General features: G+C 32.5%; 1 protein-coding gene and 1 pseudogene across 4 annotated transcripts; both read left to right on the top strand.

The window, feature by feature from the left end:
- The first annotated feature begins 639 nt into the window (after positions 1-639).
- LOC133782332 (protein ENHANCED DOWNY MILDEW 2) lies at positions 640-13652 on the top strand. 4 transcript variants are annotated; one of them, XM_062221596.1, is made up of 20 exons: positions 640-838; positions 908-1012; positions 1142-1600; positions 1679-1775; positions 2306-2359; positions 2489-2637; positions 3642-3738; positions 3847-3945; positions 4853-5100; positions 5213-5302; positions 5391-5906; positions 6041-6191; positions 6300-6401; positions 6694-6786; positions 9406-9447; positions 10442-10552; positions 11010-11081; positions 11173-11291; positions 11393-11456; positions 11584-12991. In XM_062221596.1, exons 3-20 carry the CDS (start codon positions 1179-1181, stop codon positions 12805-12807), a joined length of 3750 nt encoding a protein of 1249 aa, XP_062077580.1. In that variant the 5' UTR covers positions 640-838; positions 908-1012; positions 1142-1178; the 3' UTR covers positions 12808-12991. The 4 variants fall into 4 exon arrangements, with proteins under 4 accessions (XP_062077580.1, XP_062077581.1, XP_062077583.1 ...); XM_062221598.1 differs by adding an exon at positions 13349-13652 and having other exon boundaries at positions 642-1012; positions 11584-12790; XM_062221597.1 differs by lacking the exon at positions 908-1012.
- Positions 13653-14191: 539 nt separating this feature from the next.
- Positions 14192-15768, top strand: LOC133782334 (probable long-chain-alcohol O-fatty-acyltransferase 1; annotated as a pseudogene).
- The last annotated feature ends 3621 nt before the right edge of the window (positions 15769-19389 follow it).

A 19389-nucleotide genomic window follows, 5' to 3' on the forward strand; every position in this document is an offset into this window, starting at 1 on the left:
ATTTGACTACATTTAAAGTTAATGTATAAATATTTATATAGTATAATATAATATACACAATATCTAGAAAAAAATATAATGATTCATAGGATGCTAACACATATTCTATTTCAATATAAAGATATTCCTCCTTAATTAAAATAATATTTACTTTTATATTACATTTTTTATTTGTTATATTTTTATTGTTTTGCTTAAAGTTGATTAGCTTGTTGTACATTTAATTATTTTGTTAAACACTTTATGGTTATAAGATTTATTATGAATCTTTCTTAATTATAATATTTAATTATTAAATTATTTGGCGATAGGTATAAACCGCCCACACCGCACCGCACTGCACCATACCGCATTTTTGCGGTTTGAGGTCTATGTGGTGCGGATTGCGGTTTAAAAAATTGTTCAAACCGCATATGTGGTGCGGTCCAAAAAATTAGAGAAAAATTGCACCACCTGTATTATGAATACCCCTAGTTGAGCGTGTGTTTTTTTATGTGGGAAACCGTGAAATGAGATGGGTATAATAGATATGTTGATTGAAATTAATATAAGAAATTAAAATAGTGGGGGAAAATGAAAGGGGTTGACTATAAATGGCAACTACGTGTAATTTTTTCGTTCTTTATTGGTCTGTTTGGAAGCACCACAATTCCCAGTTAACTCATTGAACGAATGAGAGAACTCGAGCCATCCAATTGTCTCCACTTTTTGACCCGAGCCCGAAACCTTGATTGAAGCAGGGAGCTCTGTCCCACCTCTATCTTTATCCAGCTGTTGCTAAATCTCCCTCTCCTCGTTCTTCTCCTTACCGCTTTCAGGCCATAACTCTCTCAAATCGGTGAGTATATCTTCTACCTCTTCTCGGTTTGAGTCTACCGACTGAACATCCTTTTCTTCTGAACTACAGCCATCCGAACTGTCATCCCTAAAAGCAGCCTCCTGAAATTCTCCTATGCAACCTGGTTCATCAGGGATTTGTTATTAAATCACCATTCTTCTTGGCGGTTGAAAAGTATTTCTTTGCTTATGATATTTTGCTTTTTCTTGTTTTCGAAATGTAATTGTAAACACTTGTATTAGCACAATTTAGAACGAATGTAATTGATTTTGACTTATTTTGTATTTGAACTTCTCTTGACAGTGAAAGTTGGGGGGGTTTGAGAGTTAAAAGAAAGAAGATGGCATCGTCAGATGATGAGGATGAGTCTCTGCCACTATCTGTTGCAAATTACCATTTTGTTGATGACAAAGATGACCCTGTTTCATTTTCTGTTTTGCCAATTCAATGGAGGGAGACTGAGGAAATCGGTGGTGATAATCCCCAGGTTTTCCTACATGGGACTGCTGATAATGGGCTACAGAAACTATATAAGCAAGTTATAGCATGGAAGTTTGATCTTTCTAATGTGAAGCCCGAGATTTCTGTACTCACAAAGGAGAATAGTTGGATCATACTTCAAAAGCCCAGAAAGAGTTTCGAGGATGTGATTGGATCAATCTTGATAACAGTGAACTGTCTTCATTTCATAAATAGAAATCCTGATACATTAGGGAAATCTTTGTGGGATCACCTGTCTAAAGTTTTCAGGTGTCTCTTACAGTTATGCACCTAGTGATAGTCATCCTTTTGTTTTAACTTGGTGCCATTGTTCACTGACATTTCTATTCATTTTTACAGTTTATATGAGGTTAGGCCTTCCAAGAATGATCTGGTAGATCACTCTACTTTAATCATTGAAGCTATGAAAAGGAATGACACCTTAGCAAAGTCCAAGGTTTGTATAGTTCCCTGTTACCCAGCTCCCCATGGTCATTGTAGTCCGGTTATTAGTCTCAAAGAAGTTAGGGTTTAATGTATCATATTCGTCCTACTGTCAGCAGGCATGGGGTAAATCCCGAAAGTAATACGTTTATGAATAGTAGAAACATTATAACATAATATTAGTTATATATTCAATGAATCGTTAGTTAGATGCAAAGTAGTTAAGGTCACACATTCTTGAATTACTGAGAATTATCTCAGGAGATCGTTTCCTGTTTTTGTTAATAATAAAAAAAAACCCCTTTTATTGCTGGATACTTCTTTACACTTAGTTTGTCAGTTAATTTTATTTGCATGGCTGCATATCAGTTTGCTACATTTATTGGTTGTCTGTATGCAACTATTTTAAGTTCTATCGTACTTTTGTACATACTATGTGGAACCTTAGGCTCTAGTTACGAAACATAGAAGTTTGTATTGAAGTTTTTATTACTCAGTTTCTAACATACATCTCAACTGCAATTTAATTTGTTTGTTGCACAGTTTTTACTTGCATTTCTTGATGAGAAGCCCAGAAAGAGGAAACTCCCTGATGAGGTCATATTGTCTCATTCATAAACTTTGCTCTATAACCTCCTTGATCTATGTTTTTTATCCTTTCCTATCTTTTCCTTTGTTTTTTTAATCTTATCTACTTTTGAATGGGAAAAGTAAATTATTTTTCAGGAAAGGCAAGCAACAACAATTTCAAGTTTTATAGTTGATGAAACAGATGAGAATATAGTGGATTATGCGGAAGAGGATGATTCCAAAGAAGATGATGAACTGTTTGATTCTGTCTGTACTTTTTGCGATAATGGTGGTGATATTTTGTGGTATGCTATTGCTGTTGAACGCTTATTTACTGAAGCTACTCATATTTACCATAGTTATCAAATAGTTGTTTATTTATTTATTTTTGTGTGGCTCCTTCTATTACCCTTATTTGTTAATGAGCTTTTTTGTATAATGCTTTTTTTACTTTTAAACAAGTATGGAAATGATTTAGATTATTGTATCTATCATCACTATTAAAAGACTTATAGTTTTCTATGTTATTGTAAATTTATAAGTCATAACCAATGGATACGTCTTTGATGAATGAACATTTATGTTAATTCATTACTCGTAAGTTCCTTCATTACTTGTAAGTGATTAGCTGTATGATAGGATTAGTAAAATAAACTCTTCTGTGATAGAGGCATTAGTCTGAATCCCATTAGTACTGTTTAACCTTTTCTTCTTCATTTTTTCCTTAAAAAAATAAAGATGTTATAAAAGACCAAATATCCACCAAACAAATGCAGAATAAATGGAAAACCAATAAAGAAGAGGAAATTCAGAAAAGTTGGTTGACCCTATATTCGAAAGCTCCTCATTCTACAATACATAAAAGCTACCTTCATGCATGTGCAATTCAACCAAAAAGAAAAGAACGGATGCATACTTGATCATCTCCCTCAGTATGAACATTATCATGAGAAATTCTTAGAACCAGTATGTTGTAGTTCTATTTTGGTAATTCTTGGCAGGAAATCTTAGTTTCTGTATAAAGAGCAGAGAGCAGATTGGTTTTTTAAGAACATATGCTGAGTGGACATTCTTGATTGCCTCGGGGATCAGTTTACTACCTTATATTTCAATTTATTTATTATAATTTTGAGGAAGTTTGTTTGTGTACCACTGCTAAGATATACATTACTATAAAACCTAGAGCAATAATTTTGATATACCACTTCAACTCTCCTCATTGGTGATTGTTTTGTAGTTATCCCACCATTTGTTCATAAACCTGGGTATTGAATTTAAGATGTTAAATGTTATTTGTGATTCACTGTAGTTGCGAAGGGAGCTGTTTAAGGTCATTCCATGCAACTGTGGAGAGCGGTGAAGAATCTCTTTGTGATTCCCTTGGCTATACGAAGGAAGCAGTAAATGTATGCTGTTGATTCATATCAATTCTGCAACTTGATTTCATTTTTGTTGTTTTTATTTTAGAAAATAATCTTCGTTTATTTTGTCCTTTATCCTATAAAACTTGTCAGTCGATCCAGCAATATCTGTGCAAGAATTGCGAATATAAAGAGCACCAGTGTTTTGTTTGTGGGAAATTAGGCTCCTCCGATAAATATTCAGGTGCTGAGGTAAGCGTTTCTTACATTCTGCAACTAACTGAACTGAGTCAATGTGTTTGTATGTACTATATATTTTACATGATTATGGTCAAAGTTAATATGCAATGTCTTGAGAGTGTTAAAACAAGGGATTGTAGCTTCTTTGCATTTTATGTTAATAAAAAAATATTGGCACTGAAATTTGGGAAATATATCAGTTTGTTTGTCTTGGAAGTTCCAACTTATTCACTATTTTTTGTAATACCATTTTAATTCAAAATTGTACCTCTCCACCAATTTTGGTAAAAATATTTTTGGTTTTGACCAAAATAACCCTAATTTATTTTATTAATTTTTTTAGATTTAAAACATAATTGTAAAGCAAAAATAATAGTAGTAATTAAACAATAGGATACTAATCATAAATATGTTCTCATAGCTTTCCAATTAAAAATTCTAGATGATTTTATTTTGCAAATAAAATGTTTTCTTCTAGAGTTGATTTCACATTGGTTTATGATATTAAATTGACTTTCCTCAAATGTAAATTAAGATAGAATGTTCATATAATACAAAAAACATATTTGTATTTTGTATCCTATTATTTAATTAATACTTTTTTTTAAAAAAAAAAAAATTTAAATTTCAAAAGAATTTTAATTAAATGAATTTGGTGTATTTTAGTCATAATCAAAAACATTTTCACCAATTGGTTGAAAAGTATAATTTTTGAAACTTATGCAAGGTATTAAAATGGTATTAATTAAATAATAGGGTACTATTTTGGTTTGAGAACAAACAAGAAGATATGAAAGTAGTATATTCCTGTGAAATTGGGTTTTTGTGTTTGTTGTTTTTTTTTTTTCAAATTTCTTTAGGCAAACAGTGTAACATAGCTAGTTGATTGAAATGAGCCTGGTGATATGAATCGCATTAGGTTTTTCGTTGTGTTTCCGCAACATGTGGCCGATTTTACCATCCACATTGTGTTGCAAAATTGCTCAATCCGGACAATGGAGTCTCTGCTGAAAACCTAGAGAAAAAGATTTTTGATGGGGAATCTTTCACTTGTCCAATTCATAAGTGCTGTGTTTGCAAACAAGGAGAGAATAACAAAGATCCGGATCTGCAGTTTGCTGTATGCAGGCGTTGCCCTAGATCTTACCATAGGAAATGCTTGCCAAGGTATGCTGTATGTGTAGTTATATATATGTTTTTTCCTTTCTAATTCACAGTTGTATTATCACTATCCTCTATAGACATTGTAGATTGTTGATGCTTGAGTTGCTTGTATTAGGAAAATATCATTTGAAGACATTGAAGAGGAAGGCATAATAACAAGGGCCTGGATAGATTTACTGCCCAATCGTATTCTTATATATTGCTTGTAAGTATTCTTTCCGTGTGGGATTTATTTTTCTTCATGATATTATTGGAAGTGACTTGTGAACTGATTTCTCCTATCTTCTGCCCAGAAAGCATAAGATCGATGAGAATATTGGTACTCCAGTGAGGAATCATGTCAAGTTTCCTGGTGTTGAAGAACGAAAGAGCACTATTGAAAAAAGGAACACTGGTATTGGAGAAAAGAGACAAAAGCAGACATCAGAGATGCTGGCAGATCGGAAGAAAACTAAGACTAGAGTTCTTCCCTTGGAAAAATCTCATGAAGGAAGAACAACTCATGCTGAATCCAAACAGAGTAAGAAGTCATTTTCTGCTCTAAAAGTAGGTGGAAAGAACACTGGAAAATTATCTGTTGGATCAAGTATCTCTAAGAATGTAAAAGTAAATGATGCATCCAGAAAGGAAATGAATTCTCGCATGACTGAGGAAAACAACTCACTGGGTGGTGAGCTAGACACACCATATAATGAGAGGTCTAAATCAGTGAAATTGAGGAAGCGGGATGTCAAGCTTAATAAGGCAGCAATAGTTAATCCTACTTCAAAAAAAGAACTACCTCCATTAGATGCTGATAGAGAGAAGAGGTTTCTATTTCTCATCCTAAATTCTAGTCATTTTGCACTTTTTAGTTTAAGTTTACATGGAATTTTGTCTATTACAAATAATCATTTTAGTTTTTATTGTAAATTTACTAATCTGGCAATGATTTGCATTCCAGAATATTAGAATTGATGAAGGATGCAGAATCTAAAATAAATATTGAAGGTATCAAACAAAAATACAAAGTTCCGTCTACTCATGTAACCACAAAAAATTTGGCTGCAGAAAAAGCAGCTATTACGCTGGGAAAGGTGGAGGTCTCAGTCGAGGTACTTGTGCTGTCAAATTTGAAGTTCAATTGGTTGCTGATATTTTGTTGATTGTTCTGTTCCTTTTATCTATTTTATTACAAGTTCTGTTCATTCTTTATCATGCAGGCAATTCGAGCAGCTTTACGTAAACTTGAGGAAGGGTCCAGTATTGAAGATGCAAAAGCTGTTTGTTCATCTGAGGTTCTTGAGCGGATGTTTAAATGGAGGGTCTGTTTTCCTGCAACCATTTCATTCATAATCATCTCAAGCTAGTTATAGACTTTACACTATTTGTATTTGTATTTTTTATTATAGTTTTTAATCTTTAGGCTATTGTTTTGTATAGTTATAATGTAATATGTTAAAATTTTCTGCTTCCTGTCTGCTTCTTAAATATGTTGTGTCCAAGATTTGTCACATTCTTTTAGTGGAAAATATGCATTCATAATCATGTAATAAAACTTTTAAAATGTTTTCTTCTTTTGATTGACATTATTAGTATAATTTTTTTGTACTTCAGGATAGGCTTGGAGTATCTCTTTCACCATTTTTACATGGTATGCGCTACACTTCTTTTGGTCGACATTTTACAAAAGTGGAAAAACTTGAAGAGGTAATGTAGTTTCATTTTCTCCAAGCCATGTCAAAATTGAGTTCCCAGTTAATTTCTATTTTTTCCCCATGACTATCTTGTCATCTTATAAATATGGCTTGCTGTTTACATGGCTGTACATATATATCTCTGCCCTACATTTACTTAACCACTGAATTGAGAAAATTGGTTGATATTTATTTAAATTTAACTCTGTTTTCTGTTTTACAATTCGTTTGGTATGTGCGAAGGAAAATGGAGGGAGAAAAAGTTACGAGGATAGTAAATAGGACTGATAAAAGGAAAGTATCTTTTCTTTATGTTGGTTGGTAGTATGAAAGAAAGAAAATGAGTATTTGGTGAAATTTCAAAATGGCTATTTTTTATTTTTTGAAGTACAATACCACTACTTATATTTTTAATAAGTAGAATTATACATCTAGGGGGTTGAAAATAGCGCAGAAGAGACTTGGGACAGAATAAGTTGAATAGCACAGGAGGTAAAAAGGTGTGCAAAGATTGTACCACCCATTGTACTGAAAAAAAAATGTAAAAAGCAACAGAAAAAGAAAGTACCTTGTACCAACTCAATCAGGAACTATACAACAACATTACAAGAAGAGCTGCCAGCCTCCACAAATCAAAGAAAGGCACATCTCTAAACTCTTTCACATTGACCAACCAAATAGCTACCCGGTATCTCACTTTATCTCATAAGGCTTCTGCACTATCTTCTACCCCTTCAAACAATCTTTGTTTCTTTCCAGCCAAATTGCCCACCGGACAGCCACAGTCTGTGTCCTCCATAATGGTTTTTAGCTTCATTTCCTGACTCAAATTGGAAAATGAACTCCTAACATCTATTCAGCATGCACCTCTGGTTGTTAAAGAAATTCAAGAACTTAGACCATATGTCCATAGTGAGCAAACATTGCAAGAAAATGTGGGAAGAATTTTTCCCAAGTGTAACATAAGGCTTCCTTTGGTAAGAGCATCACGAACAACTTAAACAGTCTAAACACAGCAGCCACAGAAAAACACGGGCCTTTGAGGGCATAAACATTTCCAAATCTCTCTAGCCCATAAGAACTGATTATTAGGGACGTCTTCTATCAGTATTTTAAAGGCTGACTTGCAAGAAAACATCTCAGTTGATTCACCCAATCAAATCCTTCTATCTTCCAAACCTGGGAAATAATTCCAATTTCTAAGCCTATGAGTTAACTCATTTCAACGAGGGGCGTCTCAATCACTCAAATTTTGTTTGAAATGAAAATATCAATCCAATTCCCGCCCTTCATCTAACACACAAAATTCAGTAATGCAAGCAAGTATCCCTCTTCTCTGACAGCCTAGCCAAACTAGGAAAAGCAGTTGTAAAGTCACTATTGCTGCATCAAATTCCTTCCCGAAACCGAATTAACCTCCCATTTCCAATCTTAAACTTGACTAATCGCCAAAACTCTCATGTAAAGCTGCAATACTCCTCCAAGGACCTGTAGAAGATTTCCTATCCCCTTTTTGAGTGTCCCACCCTTTTTCAATATAGTCATTTATTTTATTTTATTGTAAAATTGAAGATAAAGTAGTAATTTCTGTTGACTGCAAGTTTTATACATTTTCTATGATTTTCTGACTAATTTGGGACATTAAAATTTGTGGGTGCACTCATATTTCTCAACCCCCTCTTCCTACCACCTTCGTTTCTCCTCTACCGAATAACACTCATCAATTTCCTTGACTTTTCCTTTTAGCTTTCTTTTTATCCCCCCTCTTCCCTTAGTTAAACACTTGACATATATAAAAGTGATCATAACATTTATGATTCTTCATAGATCTCAATTGTGTTTCCAGTCCAAATTCTACCATCTCAACTCATATTAGAATGCTTCATGTTGTTGCTACTCTAGTCTGTACTATCTTGTGTTTATACAGAAACGATATATAAAAATAAAGGGATAGCAGATTTATATATTTATTTTGCTTAATTATGTTTACGTCATGTTCTGTCCGCTCATTTTGGTTTTTCTGGAGACCAACTTAATCATTAGCTGGGGAGACTAAGTGCTTAACAGAAATTCCTTGGCTCTGTAATAATTTACTGTATGAGTATCCTGTAAATTGTTTTTGTCCTAGAAATGGTTATTTCAGAGAGGCTCTGAAGATAGAGTTGCTAGTTTTTCTTGAAAAGTGGTAGTACATGTGTATTGTATGCTAATATACATGCCATGTATATTTGTATTTTAAGAGTTCAGGCTTTCATGTTGCCTTGTTTACACAATGATGATGTTAAGATTTTGATGCTTGGACATGTACTTTAATTGGTTTGCCGTTGTTATTTTTCAATAAGGAATTGATTTTTTTTTATCCCAGGATTGTATTGGAAAAGTAATGTTCCTTTTTTTCACATATGAGAAGAAATATTTTGGGCCATGGAATAAAAAGGAAAAAAAAGATTATTTAATGAGACATAAAGTGTAATGTGTATATTTTGCAAATTCTATTGTACAACTTAATCATAGTTTATTATTTGTCAGATTATTTTTCTCCTCAATGTTTGCAGACTGGATTTTTCTTTCATTTTGCTTATTTTCTAGTTTTTTCAAAGGGCCTTCTCAACGATAATCATGACTTTTGCAGATTATCAATAAACTTCACTGGTATGTACAAGATGGTGATATGGTAAGGTTTTAATCATTATTATTTTGGTATTTACTGGGTATGTGATGCTATAAATCATTTTCCAATATCTTTTGAACAGTCCTTTTAGAAAGCTACATGGTAATTGGAATTAGATATAATTAGTGGAAATTACTAGGTTAGACATATTTGTTTATTCGGGTAATTATATTGTAACTATGTAATTAGAGGTAATTGAGAAGTCTCCATTATACTATCTAATTATTTAAATGACATGAGAAATGGTGTAATTACATTGTATAGATCTCTTGAAAAATGTAAAAGTTTAATTTTATGTAATTATTGTGTAATTACTAACTGTATTGCCAAACATGACAATGAGAATTCAAATGTAGTTACTATTTTATATCCAAACACACCATATATTTACAATGTAATTACTAGGGCAGTAATTACAAGGTGATTTCCAAACATGCCCTTAATTTAGCTAATAGTCAGATGAGAATTTCGCCATTCCCCTGCAATAATATATATTTTTTAAATTATTTTTTTGTGTGAATAGGTAGAATTTGTTGTCTTGAATTGCTGCCTCTCTACATTAGAACCAGACCGTTGTATTACTTGAAGATGATTTAAATGGAAATGCATATTGTTGGTATTTGTACATCAATCTTTTTAGTTTCTATATATAAACAGTTTAATGCATGTATAAAGTTATGCTGTAGGCTGTAGCGGAAATAATTTAACTTCTACTTCTTTTCTCACGAGTTTAAAATTCTTGTATTGACATTTGACATCTAGTAAGAATTCTTTAAGCCATAAATCTTTTATGATATTAATAATCGGATGACTGTCTGTCATTTTCTGTTTCCAGTACTCTTAAAATTTATATTCGTATTATCAGGGTTTACTATCTAATTGTGATCTTGTAACCAGATGACTTGGTCTGTCATTTGATTTGTTGTTTCCAATATGCCAGTTTTAAAGTTTTATTATCCATATTAACAATCTGATTACCAATTGTTTCCTTGAGCAGATAGTGGATTTCTGCTGTGGTGCTAATGATTTCAGTGTCTTAATGAGGAAAAAGCTTGACGAGACAGGAAAAAAGTGCTCATACAAAAACTATGATTTTATACAACCGAAGGTAATATTTTTCAGATCCAACATTCTTTCATTGCTCAATTTTAATTTTAATTTTTTTTGAAACAATGTATACTTTAGAATACCCAAAATGTATTATTGGCTTCTTAAATTTTAGACATGAAATGAAATGGAGTGCAAACTTAGGTTGTTGAAGTTTGTTATTTTGAAAAATTGAATATTGTGGGTGGGTGCAACTTAAACTCTAAAGTCTAAACCAAACTCAGGTAATTGAGAATCTCCTAGTCTGGGTTTAATGATAAATGCTAATATATACCTGCCAAAATTGTGAAATAATTATATTCCCTTAAGAAACTCAATCTGTATGTTGTCTATATTAGTTGTGTTTAGGTCTAGTAGTTTAACTGCTTGGTTCAGAATACCTCTAGAAGGTGATTGTTGTTTACTGGTCTGTTAAAAGGGGAAAATATGTTTTTTTTTTTATCTTTTTGTTTTGCCAGAATGATTTTTGTTTTGAGAAGAGGGACTGGATGTCTGTCAAGCCAAAGGAGTTGCCAACTGGATCAAAATTGGTAAATAGTGAAAGATTTTAGTTTCATCAGATCAAAGATATTTTGATTCCTGAGGTCTTCAGGAAGAATTTTCACTTTGCTTTTTGAGCAGATCATGGGATTAAATCCTCCCTTTGGAGTTAGAGCATGTTTGGCAAACAAATTCATTGATAAGGCTCTTGAGTTTCAACCAAAACTTCTTATACTTATTGTTCCATCAGAAACTGAAAGGTATTTCTTCCTGTTGTTAATCTATCCATCTCCTGCTTTTTAGCATTATTGCCTCAACCAGAGAGAAGAATATCCCTTCTGCTTTGTCTCATTTGTACCAGGTTGGATGAAAAGAAATCACCATATGATTTGGTTTGGGAGGATGATCATCTATTATCAGGAAAGGTGAAGAGTTTCTGCCATTTATTATTGTCTCTTTTTTTTTTTCAGATGAGTTGTAACCTATTTAAATGTAGGATTTGAAGTACGATAACTAATTAACTATGATGGTTGTTCATTTTTCTCCCTTCAGTCATTTTATCTGCCTGGATCAGCCAATGTAAAGGACAAACAAATGGAACAATGGAATGTGAAGCCACCTTTACTTTATTTATGGAGCCGGCCTGATTGGTCTGACACACACAGGAAAATAACTGAATCTCATCCTAATATATTCAAACAAGAAGAGGTTGTGGCAGATGTTCATCACAAGGTAGTAATCCATGATCATTCAATGGGTGACCATGATGATTTGGGTGAATTCCACGATCGTGCCATGGCTGACTGTGGCGATTATGATAATAATCCTAAGCATGCACTGGGTGACCCTGGTGATTTTAGCTATATACCTGATCATGCAATAGATGGCCATCAAAATTTCATGCCAACTAATGATCCTTTGGAAACTGAAAATCTGAAGGGTGATGTAACTGGGGTGGTTGGAACAGGAGGACGCAAGGAATATTCCCCTTCAATCAGCAGTGACAGAGGGAATCATGAGAGTCCTACTAGGAAGAAAGCATCCAATGAGAAGTCGAAGAGGCAATCACGGAACAGAAGAAATAAGAAAAAAAGAGCAAGTGGCCAGGCTGATACTAAGAGCAAACAGGGTAGTGGCAGTAGGTCTCTTGTTACAGAGATGCCCAACAGAGTATCTCCATATACAGACAGTAATCAACATTTTGATTCCAGCGTGCCTCGTATGCACTCCCAGTTTGGAACAGCGAATGTTGAAGAATTAGATAGAAGATACGCCAATGTTGGAGATGCACATCATTCTAATTTTCCCACCAGATCAGCTACTGATTATGGGGTTAGCTTTAGCAGTAGGCCATTAGATACGGACAATATGCATAGGAGGGAATACACTGTTCGATCACAGCTTCAGCATTATGGCCAGCAAGATCCGGAGGTCCAAGGAGGTTATTATCCTGGAGGTCCGGATTCCAGATATGGTCAGATTGGAACACACACACCATATCCATCTACTTACGGGAATCTGGGTCCAATATCTGAGTCTTCTTACAGATCAAACTCGTCAGGAGCGCAGTGGTACATACCACAATCAGACCCTTTGCTTCACTCAAGAATGCATACATTAGGGTCTGAGCCACCGCTACCCATGTTTGCTGGAAATAATATTTTCGATCCTAGAGCAGTTCCCTCTTATGGACACCCAGATTTACGTTTGAGCTTTGCTTCTGGTCCTCCTCACCAACCCTATTCACACAATTCCGCAGGTTGGCTGAATGATTAACTTTCCTTGTTTGAAGTAGATTTTGCTCTTTTGGATGTTTAATATTGATATGGGTATTTGGGGATAAATCTCTATCCCTTGATTCCTTTACGATTCTTGAGTTTCTCGCCTAATGTGAGATTATGATGATCAACTGCTTTTCTGTTTTCTATGGGATAAGTTTCCTGCTTAATTATTCGTGGAATATGACTGCGCATGAAATCTAGTACATTTGTCACTCCACTATTTTCAATTCTGATACCAAATGCAACACGAGTAAAAAGCTCAGGGAGTGATGTGACAATATGCTAATTGAACATATATATTTTGTGTACTACAAGGCAATAGAAAATTTCAATTCTTGATAACTTAAAATCCCTGTTCTATGCAAGGCAGTATAAACCAGCCCTGCCAAACTGTTAAGAATGATTGATTGAAAAATTATTACTACTATTGCTGAAAAGTTATTTTATTTGCCTTTTCTTTTGTATCAAAATTGTTTCCTGGAATAGTTTTGAATAACATAAATAACCTCCTTGTTTCTTGCATTTTTTCTTTTCAGGTAGATGAAAAGTTCACCTTATGATTTGGTTTTGGGATGATGTTTCTACAAGCTTAATGGATTTAGTATTCGGAATTTTTGTTCGGGATAGCACCACTTCAAATTGTGCGTTCATTACTGTAATCATTCTCTATTTTGTTGGATAAGTAAATCAGGTTGACTCGGTAACTCGTTAAGTTTTACTTTTAGAAATATCTTTTTAGCTAAAGTAAAACCGAACAAGCCTTAAATACTGTAGAACGGCATTATTTGTCATGGTTTGTGGATTTTTTTTTATTTATTATATATTTAGGATAATTTTCTATATGGGTTTGTGGATAATTTTCACTTTAAACCCTACCAGTAGAGTCTATGTGTTTCTTGACCCGTGAATAGTTTTCGGCGTGATTTCTTTTATGACTGTGTATATTGTAGCTATTTAGAACATCTTGCAAATTTTCAAATATGTTAGTACCAAAAACAAGGTTTAAATATGTTTTTCACACGCATAAAAAAAATTAGTCACGCATATAATAATATGTTTGAACTTAGTTTTCGGTATTGTAAACTATTCAGAATTTTTTGAAAATTTGCAGGATGCTTTAAACAGCTTTAATATATGGTTATAAAAAAAAATTGCGCTGAAATCTATTCACGGATCGAGAACATTAAAAACCCTACCAGTAGGGCGTAGGGCTTAAAGTGAAGCTGCTATTGGAGAATTCTCTATATATTTATACGGTGTCATCGTAACTGAGAAGTTTGGTCGCGTGTGTTCCCGTTTCCTTACACCTAGAACCGTGAGAAATTGGTAGTCATTTTAAAAATGTCAATCAAGTGGAAGTATTCGGGAGAAGAGTGAAAATTTTACACTGGACTGGTCTTCAAAAGAGAGATATTTATGCTAAACACGGTACTTTTTGCTTACACAAACCTTGAAATTCAGCTTGCGTAAAAATTAAGGTTTTACAACGTAACATCCTACTTGGATTGAAATGAGGTCCACAATGACGCATATTATATTCATAAAGACACTATATTATTGATCACATATTTCTGAAATTGACCATCAAAACAACCAACCACCGAAGGTCCCCTAAAAAAATAAAGTAGTGAAGGGTCCCAAATAGAAGAAGAAAAAGATAAAAAGAAAAAAACAAAAACCCAGTGAAGGGTCCCAAATTGAAGAAGGAAAAGATAAGGTAGAGATTGCAGTGCAGAGCCAGATTCAAATTTGAGATGGAAGGGGAAATCAAAAGCTTCATCAAGGTATGGATCATAGCCATAACAAGCCTCAGTTATTGTTATTACATATCAGCAAGAATACCGAAAGGAATAATCAGACTCCTTTCTCTCCTACCAGTCTTTTACCTCTTCATTATTCTCCCCTTAGATCTGCATTCCTTTCATCTTGGTGCTCCCACAACCTTCTTCCTGGTTTGGCTTGGCACATTTAAACTCCTACTTTTCTCCTTTGACAAAGGCCCTCTATCCCCACCCTCAAAAAATATTTTCTATTTCATCTCCATAGCTTCCCTTCCCATTAAAATCAGGCAAAACCCACCTCAAAAGTTGATGAAAAATGCCATAATCAAGGAGAACAGCACAAATCCAGTTGACCCAAATGGTTCAAGAGTGCCCAAGTCAATATTAGTGGCCACAAAAGTCTTACTTTTAGCATTAATAATCAAAACATACGAGTATAGAACGCATTTACACCCGTACATGACTTTTCTCCTATACTGTCTACATATGTACATTGGTATTGAAACCGTTTTAGCCTTGGTTGCTCTCCCGGCTCGAACCATCTTTGGATTCGAGCTCGATCCTCAATTCAACGAGCCATACCTCGCAACCTCGCTCCAAGACTTTTGGGGTCGGAGGTGGAACCTCATGGTCTCCAGCGTCCTACGTGAGATTGCCTATAACCCAATACGACGGGCCTCGGCTACGATAATTGGGCCGAAATGGGCCCAATTTCTGGGTGTGATGGTGCTTTCGTCGTTTCGGGCCTAATGCACGAGGCCATGTATTATTACCTCAGTCGGGCCCGGCCCACTTGGGAAGTCACCCTTTTCTTTATTATACAAGGAATGTCCACTGGGATTGAGATAGCGGCCAAAAAAGCCGCCGGTGACAAGTGGCGTCCGCATACGGTGGTGTCTGGAGTGCTGACTTTGGGGTTCTTGGCGTTGACTGGTGACTGGCTTTTCTTTCCTCAGTTGCTTCGAAATGGTGTCCATGAGAAGGGTATAAAGGAGTATTCACTTATAAGTGATTTTTGTCAAAGTAGTGTTATGATTTGACTGCTAATAATAGACAAAATATTTAATTCTTTATAATATAGAGAAAAAATTATTAAATAGTCTTTCAAGAAGTGATGTAAAATTATATTTTTTTACCTAGATGAATAATATTTCTCTATATGTAGTAAAATACTATTCATCAAGCTATAAATGCTTTATTATTTTTTTTATAAACTTTTGTATATATATATATATATGAGTGTGATATTATTATATTTAATTATTTTATTTCTTAAAATGAATAAAATATTTTTTAAAAATATAATATTTAAATGATGTAGATAAAAAAATAGAGAAGCTGATGTATGGTATAATGTAAAATTTTGAGGTAAATTATAAAAAAAATATATTTTGGTGGTATATTTTGTAATATATTTTCTTTAAAATATTTAGCTAAACCTCATAAAAACATATTCCATCAGCTCCTTTATATATATATTTATAATAGTTATGCACAAACTCTAATTAATTCATATATGCATCTATATATCATTTATATAATATTTTAATATTATTATTTTTCTTTATAAGTTTTCTCCCTCCTATTTAGTATATATATTTATTATTTCTTTTTTAATTATTTTATTTTAATTGAATTAATAAAATATGTTTAAAGATATAATATTTAAATGATGTATAGAAATATATAGAGAAACTGATGTATGGTATAATGTAAAACTTAAAGGTAAAATAGAAAAAAAATGTGTTTTGAAGAGGTATTTTAAATGATGGAGTGCTCTAATCATTATCAATCTCATTCAATCTTATAAATTTTCAATTAATTTTACCATTATTCTTGTATATTAATTTTTTTATATACTAAATTATTATTTTTATTCTGAGTTATATATATATTTTACCAAATCGTTCTCATATTACGAATTAAAAAAAAAATTAAAGATGTGTGGAATTGAATAAATCATACTTGTGTATATATATATATATATATATATGGTTATTCTTCTTCCCAGTGGGTGTTCATTATAGCTAAGCAACAAAGTAAAAAATATCATTGAAAACTAAGAAAATTTGTAGCGTAAGTATTTTTCAGCACAAATGTTAATAAGTAGTTTGAAATATTGTACTTAAATCACTAATTAAACTAAGTTTAAAAAATTATACAACTTAAATTGAATTAAAATTTAATTTATTTTAATTAAAATTAAATAATTTTTTCATGTTAAAATTTTAATTTTTTCTTAAAGAAAATTATTTTTATTTTTAATATAGATTTAAAATCATTTTTAATGTTAGATATATACATTTTTAGGTTTTTATTAATTAATTAAAATTGAAATAAAATTGGTGTAAAATGTGACTTTTGTAACAAAAATACTTGAGTGCAAAATTTCAGATTACTTATTGACATTTGCCGCTAAAAAAACTTTTTAGACTGCCAAAACAATTACTTAGTGATTTAAGTGTTCAAACTACTTATTGATTTTTGCCACAATTTTTCATAAAAAAATATACCCAAATTTGTGGGTAGATAAAGGTAAGAGAAGAAGAAAAGCTTGAGTTAGTATACATTACCCAAACAAAAATATCACCATAAAAGGTATGGAAGCTTGAAGGAGGGTAAGTAGGACAAAACATTAAAAAATAGTTGGAAAGGTTTGAGCTTTCATGTGATTTAATTTATGAAAGTTGATTCAATTGTTTAAATGAATAACAGTTCCGTTGGAATGGGCTTTTTATAGTAAAAGACAACCCAAACATTAGAAATAATCTACTTTATGAAACACAATTCCATTCTTAAGTTCATTCCTTTAAACCAAACACGTGGTTTGGGTAGTTGGTCTTAGCTATGAGTGCAAAATGAGTATTCTTGTTTTTCTCATAGTGAATTATATGAAATACAAAAGTTTTCAGTTTTGTATTCTAATCATCTCTCTTTGTCTATTCTCATCTATTGAGTAAGATCCCATAAAGAGAGAGTAAGATAAGTATGTAGAAGATCACATACCCATAATTGCATCTTAAATCCTACATCATGAATTATGTATGTTGTTTTATTTGAATAACCTTAACAACATCGCCTTTGGTATTAAACCTTAGGATAAGAGCATATCAAATCTAAGATTAAAGCCATTGTCATTATATTTTCTTTGTTAATATTTTTTTTTTGTTAAAAACAAATAAAAGATCTCACTAATATATGATAAATGATGTATTATAATATAGTTTAAATTGTAGGGTTTCTGTTGGGAATTTATAGCTTATAAATTTTAAATCAACAATGATCAATAGAATTAACTTAATGATACAAACTCTAGAGGCTAATCAAGAACCATATGCATAATATAAATGTAAATGTTGAAAATTAAAAAATTAAATCATAATTTAGAAAATGACATATAATGGAGAGTCAAATTACACCAACCAGATTAATGGAATCACCACATAAAATATAATAGACCTAGGGGTGTTCGCAGTGCAGGCGGTGCGATTTTTTGCCAATTTATTGGACGACACCGCATATGCAGTTTGAGCAATTTGCCAAACCGCAACCTGCACCATGTGGTGCGGTGCGGTGTGAGCGGTTTATACCTATCGCCAAATAATTTAACAATTGAACATTATAATTAATAAAGATTCATAATAAAGATTCACAACTAAAGATTGTTTAACAAAATAATAAATATACAACAAACTAATAAACTTTTAGCAAAACAATAAAAATACAACAAACTAATAAAAAGAAAAAAATGTGATATAGAAGAAAAGATTTTAATTAAAGAGGAATATCTTTAGGCTGGAGTAGAATATGTGTTAGCATCATATGAAACATAATAAGATTTCTAGATATTGTGTATATTATACTATATAAATATATATGCATTAATTTTAAATGTAGTAAACTTGAAAAAACACTATATATATATAAAAAAATAATATATATAATGATGTGGTGCGGTGCGGTTTGAATCGCATTTATAAAATTCAAAACCACAAACAGCACCGTACTGTGCGGTTTGGAAAAAATGCAAACTGCAACCACACCAAATTGCAAATTGTAGTGCGGTGTGGACGGTTTGTGCGGTGTGGGCAGTTTGATGAACACCCGTAAATAGAACTATCAAAAGAAAATATCAAAAAGTAATGGGAAACTCAAAAATGAAATAAAAACATCCTACGTCAAAGAAACCAAAATGAAGAACCCAAGACTTATACATGTGGAATATTGCTGTTCAAAATCTCTATTACAAGCCTTCCCAAATCACTTGAAGCTTCTACAAAGATGGAATGAGAAGTTGGATTATACATGCCTTTGAAAATCATACAAGTCAAGCGATTCGTGATTATTTTCTTGGAGAAAATTAGTGTTCTTAGAGAGCTGGAGAGAAAGAGAGTTGAGAAGTGTGTTCAAGGCTTCACAACTCTAAAAGACTCATTTTATAGTGTAGGCACCATCATAAGGCTAAACTAATAGGATTAGTCCACTTAAACATCTCATTAAGAGTCATTTTAGAAATTCTTGGAATGCCCTAGGCGACATGTCACCTATGTGTTAGGGTTTATGCCCTTAAAGCATGTAGAAAGACATTTTATTGATTTAAATAAAAGTAGAATTTTATTATATTTGAATGTTATAATTATTGTTTGAATAATTTTAAAAAATATCAAGAAAATTCCATATTCATTTATGAGGATATGATCTTGTATTAGTATGAGAGAATTAAGATCATATACAATGAATAAAATAATCAGTAACATATTAAAGTATGAAATCTTTAATAAATGGTTACTAGTGCG

The sequence above is a fragment of the Humulus lupulus genome, chromosome 6, assembly GCF_963169125.1.
Source record: "Humulus lupulus chromosome 6, drHumLupu1.1, whole genome shotgun sequence".
In the NCBI taxonomy this organism is placed as follows: Eukaryota; Viridiplantae; Streptophyta; class Magnoliopsida; order Rosales; family Cannabaceae; genus Humulus; species Humulus lupulus.

Bases quoted from the DNA above. Each gene is read 5' to 3' on its own strand.
- LOC133782332 (XM_062221596.1), top strand. From the start codon at position 1,179: ATGGCATCGTCAGATGATGAGGATGAGTCTCTGCCACTATCTGTTGCA. The intron at 5,101-5,212 runs GTATGCTGTATG...TGCTTGTATTAG, and splicing joins CATAGGAAATGCTTGCCAAG to GAAAATATCATTTGAAGACA. The intron at 6,787-9,405 runs GTAATGTAGTTT...TGACTTTTGCAG, and splicing joins AAGTGGAAAAACTTGAAGAG to ATTATCAATAAACTTCACTG.